Source organism: Myotis brandtii, unplaced genomic scaffold (genome assembly GCF_000412655.1).
Source record: "Myotis brandtii unplaced genomic scaffold, ASM41265v1 scaffold369, whole genome shotgun sequence".
Classification (NCBI taxonomy): Eukaryota; Metazoa; Chordata; class Mammalia; order Chiroptera; family Vespertilionidae; genus Myotis; species Myotis brandtii.
This window is the reverse complement of record NW_005364180.1, coordinates 36,369-45,139: the sequence shown is the minus strand read 5'-3', so window position 1 is coordinate 45,139 and position 8,771 is coordinate 36,369. Positions and strand designations below refer to the sequence as shown.

The following is an 8,771-nucleotide window of genomic DNA, read 5'->3' as shown; positions in this document are numbered from 1 at the left end:
GTGCGTCTGCCTGGTGAGTGTGCGTCTGCCTGGTGAGCTCACAAGATCAGTAGCGAGGGCTGTTGTGGGTGACTCCTCTCACCCAGTCCTCAGCTTCCCCGACAGCTGGGCGACCGAGGCTCGGAGGGCGATGGACGGGGTCGGATGTGAGTGGAGGAGCCGGCTGGGGCTCGGGTCTCCGGCTCCAGAGCCAGGGGCTTTTTGGTTTGAACTTCAAGTGTTTAAGACACGCTTTTAAGTTTGACCCTTTGAGTAGCTAATGTAGGCGTCGGAAGGTGTCCTGGGGGAGTGGCCTCCGCCTCTGCGTCCTTCTCCGCGTGCTGCCAGCGGGCGCTGTGGGAGGCTGGGGAGGTGCGTTTCCACCGCAGGCAGCACCCCTGCCCTCCGTCCGGCCTCGCCTCGGAGAGGGAGGTGCTGTCACCACCCCAAATACACGCCAGACCCTGGTCCCTCAGGCTCCCCTTGCTGGGATCACGCGGCATTTGAAGGTCTGGGAAGGCTGTTAGGGGGCTCCTGCGTTGGACAGGAAGCCCGGGTGGTGTGACTGGTGGGGACTGGCTGGTCCCTGATGGGCCTGCGGGGCCCCAGAGCCTGGCTCGCCTCTCCCCGCCCCCCACCCGCCGCCTCTCACCTCCTCAGGCTGGAAATGTGTCCTGCATCTCCCCCGAGTGTCCTCCCGGCCCCTGTGAGACCTCCCCGGAGTCGGACTGCTGCACCTGTGCTCCAGGTGAGTGACGGGTGGGGGTGGGTGGGAGCATGTAGCTTTTTAGGGTGTTCTGGGGAGGGGTGTCTTCTGAGTATATTTTTGGGGGCGAGGTGAGTGGAAGAGAGAGGAAGGGTTGATTTCCGCTTAGACATGCAGATCAAGGGAAGCATTTCAAACTGCCCATTTTAGTGGAGCACCTAGTGTGTGCTCAGTGGTTTGGAAGCTAGACTGGGCTCAAGGCCTGGCCTGCCCTCTGGCCCCGGAGGCACCTCCGACACAGGCAGGAAGGGGGTGGAGCCCACTCTGTCTTTGCTGTCTCGCGACGGAGACGGGCCTCGACTTCCCCACTGCTGAGCTGGTCCTTTCTTCAAAGTTCGGTTCTGTTTCCCGGGATGACCTCATCGCCGTCACTGACATTCCCTGCCGGCTCAGTGCCGTCGCTGTGCGGGCACTTGCCAGACCTTGATCTCACTGCTCCGTGGGGCACTGCCCTGAGGGAGCCACCTTCGTAGCTCCATTTCACAGATGAGGAAACTGAGGCTCAGAGAGCTCAAGGCACTGCCCGGAGGAGGCACACCAGTGAGTGCAGGCACGAGCTAAACTCAAGCCTACCCATTTCAGAGTCGGCGTCCTCTTAAAATACTTGTTCTTGACCTTTAAATGTTAGATATTACTTCTAATTGAAACGTTCTTTTGAATAGGCGATGTACTCTTAGGAGGTGGGAACTGTTAGCAACCCCACTGAACGGACGGGAAAACGGAGGCTCGGCGAGTTGGCGAGTCGTGTCCAAAGCCACTCCCTGTGGGTCGTGTGGGTGGGATTTGAACCCAGGGCAGCCTGACTAGCGCGGCTGGGCCTGGGCGGGTTGGAGGCTGCTGCTGCCTGTGGGGGGGTCTTCGGGTGAGAGGCTCTCCCCGAGTCCTCCCTGCGCCCCCGGAGGGCCAGGTGCCCAGAGCTGTCTCCGTGTCTGGCCAGTCTCTTCCGTTTCTTCTTTTCTCTTCCTCTTGAGTTCTGGGCCTCCCTGGCCCTTTGGGTTAAGGACGTTTTTACTCGTGGTTCATTCTCTGTCATTTTTTAAGTATTAGCATATATTTTTTTTATTTTTTAAAATATATTTTATTGATTTTTTACAGAGAGGAAGAGAGAGAGATAGAGAGTTAGAAACATCCATGAGAGAGAAACATCCATCAGCTGCCTCCTGCACACCCCCTACTGGGGATGTGCCCGCAACCAAGGTACATGCCCTTGACCGGAATCAAACGTGGGACTCTTCAGTCCACAGGCCGACGCTCTAGCCATTGAGCAAAACTGGTCAGGGTGATTTTTTCCTTTTCTGTTTACACCCTGGATTTTATTGAGTAGTTACAGTAGTGTTCTTGCACTGGCTCACATGCATATGGCCAGCTGGGGCCTAGGTGGCTCTTTGCAAAGCTGCAGTGCAAGCTAAGGAAGCCCAGCAGGTCAGAGCCTTGTAGCCTTCTCTGGCCTCAGGCCAAGTTCTCATCAGTGCTAGTTTCTCTGGCATGATTAGGGGCACCACAGAGACACATCCCATGGGCACACATCTGGGCACCCACACTCGGTTTCAAATGCATCCATTCCCCACCCCCAATTCAACTCAACACATTATAAGAGACGTTTTTACCAGGATTGCTTCTTGGAAACATGGGGAGGTGGGAGGGAAGAGCAGTAAGAGGGGCTCTGGCAAGCAGATCTGCTTGTCTGGGTGCCTACAGTGAAGCATCCTTGAGGCAGGCAACTTCAACCCAGGTACATGCCCTTGACCGGAATTGAACCCGGGACCTTTCAATCCACAGGCCGACGCTCTATCCACTGAGCCAAACCAGTTTTGGCAATTATTAGCATATTTTTTATATCTATCTATCTATCTATCTATCTATCTATCTATCTATCTTGATTTCAGAGAGGAAGGGAGAGGAAGAGGTAGAAACATCAGTGATGAGAATTATTGATCGGCTGCCTCCTGCAACCCCCACTGGGGATTGAGCCCACAACCCAGGCATGTGCCCTGACTGGGAATTGAACCCTGACCTCTTGGTTCATAGGTCAACGCTCAACCGCTGAGCCGGAGGGGAGAAGCGGGTGGGGTTCTTGGGCATGGGCTGTGCTGTGCCGTGTCGTAGGAGTGTCAGCTTCCCTGGCCCCCACCCACTGCTCCCCATTTTTCCTCAGCTGCCCCCACCCAAAGGCCTTGAGCTGCTTCTCCCCTTCCTCTCCGCAGGGAGGTGCTACTTCCACGGCCGGTGGTATGCAGACGGGGCCATGTTCAGCGGGGATGGCGACGCGTGTACCACCTGTGCCTGCCAGGTAGGGGCTGACATGGGTGACGGGGAGGAGCCTCGGCCCGGAGGAGAGGTGCCAGCTCGCAGACAAAGGGGGACTGGGCAGCAGGGGGGCTAAGGGGTCTCCACTCACCAAGGCCTTCCGCAGGCTCCTTGAAGTTCGTCCTCCGGCAGGGCTATTTGTAGAGCACCTACTGTGTGCCTGGAGCAATGCTGAGTGCTGGGGACACAGCCAGGCACAGGCAGCCCCAGTCCCCTCTGTCGGGGGCCCCACAGCCTAGGTGGAGGGTGGGCAGGTGACCAGAGCTGAAGGCTCCAGGAAGCCTTCTTGGAGGGGGGATGCTAAGGCGAGACTGAGGGGTGACTCGCACCAATCAGGCGAGAGCACGGCCTCTACACCCTGGCTGGTCAGGCGGGAGAGGAGGCTGCAGGCCGGAGGAGGCTGCAGGCGAGAGGAGGCTGCAGGAGAGAGGAGGCTGCAGGAGAGAGGAGGCTGCAGGCGAGAGGAGGCTGTAGGAGAGGAGGCTGTAGGAGAGAGGAGGCTGCAGGAGAGATAGGAGGCTGCAGGAGGGAGGAGGCTGCAGGAGAGAGGAGGCTGCAGGAGGGAGGAGGCTGCAGGAGGGATTGTGTTGGGCTGAGCCTGGGTCAGGATTGTAGGTGATGTTCTGAGGGAGCTCCGAGGAGGAGAAGAGGTGAGGCGAGCAGGACTGGCAGGGAGGGAGCCAAGTGCAGGCGGGCCAGGCTCGGGCTGGTGCCCTAGGGCTGGAGTGCATTCCCCGCAGCGATGGGCGTGTCAGAGGCCTTGAGCAGCAGTGGTTGTGTATGCTCCCTGGCTCCCCAGGGAGTCGGGGGCAAAGGAGCCATCGACACCATTGGCCGAGGGCAGTGCCCAGGGGAAGGAGCCTGGCGGGAGGGGGCGGGGGCGACAGCCTCGGCCTCGGACTCAGTCCTGAGAGGCTCTGCCAGCCGGGCTAGGGCTTGGGGCTTGGGGGCGCTGCTGGCGGTTTAAGTGGTGGCGCGAGGGCATCAGGTTGGTGGGAGGGAAAGTTGTCTGGCTGCAGAGGGAGAGCAGGAGGCAGGGAGTCTGAGGGACGCTGCTTTGCGGAGCGAGGGGAAGGGATGCTGGTGGCTGCGGCCCCGCGGGCAGGGGACCCTCCAGACCAGGCAAAGGAGCCATCGACACCTGGAAGACCTGGTCCCCATTGGCCGAGGGCAGTGCCCAGGGGAAGGAGCCTGGCGGGGGGTGGGGGGGGGCAGCGACAGCCTCAGCCTCGGACTCAGTCCTGAGAGGCGCTGCCAGCCGGGCTAGAGCTTGGGGCTTGGGGGCGCTGCTGGCGGTTTAAGTGGTGGCGCGAGGGCATCAGGTTGGTGGGAGGGAAAGTTGTCTGGCTGCAGAGCGAGAGCAGATCGGTGAGAGCAGGAGGCAGGGAGCCGGAGGGACGCTGCTTTGCGGAGCGAGGGGAAGGGATGCTGGTGGCTGCGGCCCCGCGGGCAGGGGACCCTCCAGACCAGCAGCTGGCACATCCCCAGGACCCGCCAGCCTCCGCCCAGGCTCCCCCACCCCCCAAGGACTCGCCCTGCCTCCCTCTTGCTCCCTGGAGATTTCTGTCGCTTTTAGGAGGGGAGGGCAGCCCCCTCCTCAGCCCTCCCCTGGCCCAGGGCGGGGAGCTGCCCTCACGGCCGTGCCCTCTGGCTTCCTCCCAGGATGGGGAAGTGGAATGTGCCTTCACACCGTGCCCGGAGCTGGACTGCCCCCGCGAGGAGTGGTGGCTGGGCCCTGGGCAGTGCTGCTTCACCTGCCGGGAGCCCGCGCCCAAGACAGGTGAGCGCCCCGGCCGTGCGTCCCGGGGCTCAGAGTGCGCCTGAGTGTGTAAGTCTGTGTGCGTGTCTGTGTCTGTGTGTGAGTGGCATCTGCATGTGTGTGTGTGTGTCTGTGTGAATGGCTTCTCCGTGTGGATGTGTGTTCATGGGTGCACATGTGAGCGTGTGTTTGTGTGAGTGGCATCTGCATGTGTGTGTGTGTGTCTGTGTGAATGGCTTCTCCGTGTGAATGTGTGTTCACGGGTGCACGTGTGAGCCTGTGTTGGTGTGACCGGGCCTGTGTGCACCGGGCGCCTGTGTGCAGGGTTGAGGGTGCCGGGCAGGGTGAGGGTCCCCCTCAGAGCTCCTGCACAGCGTGGACGAGTGGAGGCGTCTGTCCTCGCCGGGGGACCCACTTGCCCTTCCTCCCCCATGTCCCTGGCCAGGCTGCTCTCTCGACGACAACGGGGCCGAGTTTCCGGTGGGACAGATCTGGTCTCCTGGTGACCCCTGTGAGTTGTGCATCTGCCAGGTGAATGGCAACCTGAGCGCCTTCAGCTGCTTCCCCCCCCTCTCCTTCCCCGCCCCCCGAGCGGACCCCCCCCACCCGGTCCTCGTGTCCCAGGCTCCCTGCCCTCAGGCCCCTCAGCCTGTCCCCGCCCCGTCCAGCTCCATTCGACAGAAAGCGTCGGGCCCGGCATATGCTGTCCTCGGTAGACTTCTCGGCACACGCTGTCCGCCTTAGGGTTGCCGCTGCGCTGGGGGTGGCGTCCTCCGAGCAGGGTCCCGGGCACAGGTGACCGAGGGCCCTGCGGCCAGGGGTGCAGGCCTCTCCTGTGAAAGCGCAGTGCTGTCGTCGCTGGTGTGAGTCGTGTGGCCGCATCGCCTGCCTCAGAAACGGACGAGGAGAAGGTGCTGGAGTTCAGGGCAGGTGGATGGAAGGCAAACATTCCCTCCGAGAACCACGATCCTGTTGGCTCCGTGTCTCAGTGCGTCCCGCCTCCCTTTCTGCTGCGAGAGCTCAGGCCTTAGCGCTTATGTCACAGCGGCCCCGGCACCCGTAGCCATGGGCGTCCCCCGGGCCTGGTGGCGTAGAACATCCTGCCGCCCTGACCTCCCGCTCAGAACAGGCGCTTCCTGCCGGCGATGGGGTGACGGGGTGGTGGGGGTGCACCCGCCTGTGAGAAGCGCAGCCTTCGAGTCCCTTGGACGTGCCGTTTGTTAAAAGCAACACGTCTCCCACTACAACAGCGGTTCTCAACCTGTGGGTCGCGACCCCTTTGGGGGTCGAACGACCCCTTCACAGGGGTCGCCTAAGACCATCGGAAAACACAGATATAATTACATATTGTTTTTGTGATGAATCACGATGCTTTAATTATGTTCAATTTGTAACAATGAAATTGGGGGTCACCACAACATGAGGAACTGTATTAAAGGGCCGCGGCATGAGGAAGGTTGAGAACCACTGCCTTAGACCCTTAGAGACCCGGAAGCCTGTCACTGGAATTCGAGTTGGGTTCTGAGAAAGTCACTGAGGTTCATGAGCATTCCGATCTTAGGGGGACGGAGCAAGCTGGCAGGGCGCTTTGTCTTCTGAAACAGACACCGCGGGTGGGGATATAAACGGGATTTTACTACACTCCGTCGGTGGGGGTGAGCCCGGGTCCCAGGGCAACGCCGAGGGCAGAATTTGGGGGGTGATGGCGCAGCCTTGGCTGCCACTGGAGCAGACAGGAAGCCGAGGGACCAGGCCCCCGCTCTGACCTCCCCTGTCCTTGGAGATGGGGCCTTCGGAAGCCCACACCCCTTCCCAAGTCGCTGGTCCTCTTTGGGGGAGACCCGCCACCTCCTGCTGCGTCGGGGCGCCTTTGAGGACGAGCCCTGGCCAATTTGCAGCCTCGCCCTCTTTTGGGGGGACCGGGAGGGCGAGTGGGCGTGGGGCGGAGACTGGCGTCGCAGGCGGGGTCTTGGTGAAGTTCCTCGTTCCCTCAGGCAGATGGTTCCGTGAGCTGCAAGCGGACAGACTGCGTGGACTCGTGCCCTCACCCCATCCGGATCCCGGGACAGTGCTGCCCGGACTGTTCGGCAGGTATTTCCCCGCGGGGGGCTCCCCGGCACCCCTCTCCGCCGTGCACTCGGGCTCTCTCGGTACCAGGCTCCTCCGCGTGAAGCGCCACACAGCCATCCGGGCCATCTTCACAACTGCCCCGTGGGCAACCCCATTTTACAGATGAGGAAACGGAGGCTCAGAGACGTAGAGAATTTGCTCGTGGCAGGCCCTGTCTGGGTGCTGGAGGCAGCCTGGCTGGGTGACAAAGGAGCCGTACCTGGGAACAGAACAGGGAGAGAGAGTAAAAGTGCCAGTTTATTCACAGAAGCTTCTCCCTTGTTTCAAAAGTAACCTTTTATTGTCAGACATTTAGAACACACAGAAAGCAGAAATAAAGAAATTAAGAAGTGCCCATTATCACTTCGAAATCTCATGGTTTTGTTTTCCCAGGCTCTTTTTGTGATATAATATCTGTATGTCTATCTAACATCCATAATATACATCTCTACCTAACATATACTAGATATAGGTTACATATATTTTCCCCTTGAAAATACTTCCTTACTGTCTCATCACCTGCTTTTTTACCTACTAGTGTGAGGTAAGTAGATCAAGGTTTCATGTACGTGGGCCTCCGGAGGCAGAGAGCGGGGAGGTGCGGAGGAATGTTCTGGAAGGTGGGCTCGGGCTTGGGTTCGGCCGAGTGGGAGCAGCAGAGGGCATGGCTGTGGTGCAGGCACCCAGCTGTGTCCTAGGCCTGTGTCCTACGCACCAGGCGAGGGATAGAGGAGGAAGCGCCTGACCCAGGGGCTGGGCTGGGGGACCGCCGCCCGGGACGGGCCGACACTCTGACCCCTCTGCCGAGCCCAGCGCCAAAACCCTGACCCGTGTGCTGTCCCTTCTCCAGCGCCTAACCTTCACCCCCCAGATAGGCCTGGACCTTGGCCCTGGCAGGAGCGGGGTCACCGGCCACCCCGCCCCCAGCCGCCCGTGGCGCTCACCACGTGCCTCTCCGCAGGCTGCACCTACACGGGCAGGACCTTCCTCAACAACCAGACCTTCCCGTCGGTGCTGGACCCGTGCCTGAGCTGCATCTGCCTGGTACGGCCCGGCCTGCCCGCCTCGGAACTCCCCGGGCTGCCCCCCCTCCTGACCCTGGAGCCAGAGGCCAGAGACCTCAGGAGCAAGGTCACTTCTGGGCCCTGGTGCCGGGGGCTCCCTCCAGCTGCCCAGCACTTCACCCGGGGCCAGGGGACGGGTCTGCGCTGGTGACCAGGGCGCAGGGGTTCTCCCGGAGGGGCCTGGGGGCTGTGGCCCTTCTCTGTGCACACGCTCCGCTCCGTTCTGCGCGTGCCACCCCTGCTCTCAGCTCCGTACAGGCAGGAGCTCAGTCCTCGGGAGAACCCTGCGGGGTGGGCACCACCGCCGCTCCATCTTCGAGCGGACGGGAAACCGAGGCACAGAGAGACAGGCATTTGCTCGGGTCCCACAGCTGGTGATCTCAGTGCCAAGAGCCGAACCCCGCGCTCTGCACCTGGGCTCGGAGCGCAGCGCACTTCCACCCAAACCGTCCTCCCTCTCCGTCAGAAAGGCGTGCGATGGCCAGGCAGCTAGAGCTGGAGGACGGGAATCCCCATGCTGTCAGGCCCAGCGTGTTGAAAGCGGAGGAAACCTTGCTGGGGAGGGGAGGGGTGCAGACGCTGCGCTCACAGCCGTGTGCATCTGGGAGCTTCGGCTTCCGGTCCTCTCTCCTGGGGTTCCGCAGCTCACTTTCTTGGGCAGTTCATGGATTTGCTCACCTGGTGACAGATGAGCTCTGTGCACAGGGCCAGGCCCGTGGCCTGTGGGGCTTGCGTTCCAGCGCGAAGACAGACTCTGACCGAGTCACCCATCCCCGCCCCCACCACG

The 8,771-nt window shown here is 61.2% G+C and overlaps 1 protein-coding gene across 1 annotated transcript in view; it reads left to right on the top strand.

The window, feature by feature from the left end:
• The window catches only part of VWCE (von Willebrand factor C and EGF domains), a 24,605-nt gene that overhangs the window by 10,833 nt on the left and 5,001 nt on the right, over positions 1-8,771 (top strand). Inside the window, exons 8-13 of the mRNA XM_014544539.1 lie at positions 640-727; positions 2,950-3,035; positions 4,715-4,832; positions 5,257-5,342; positions 6,806-6,902; positions 7,882-8,051. Coding sequence (XP_014400025.1) covers positions 640-727; positions 2,950-3,035; positions 4,715-4,832; positions 5,257-5,342; positions 6,806-6,902; positions 7,882-8,051 — 645 coding nt within the window. The remainder of the gene's footprint in view (positions 1-639; positions 728-2,949; positions 3,036-4,714; positions 4,833-5,256; positions 5,343-6,805; positions 6,903-7,881; positions 8,052-8,771) is intronic.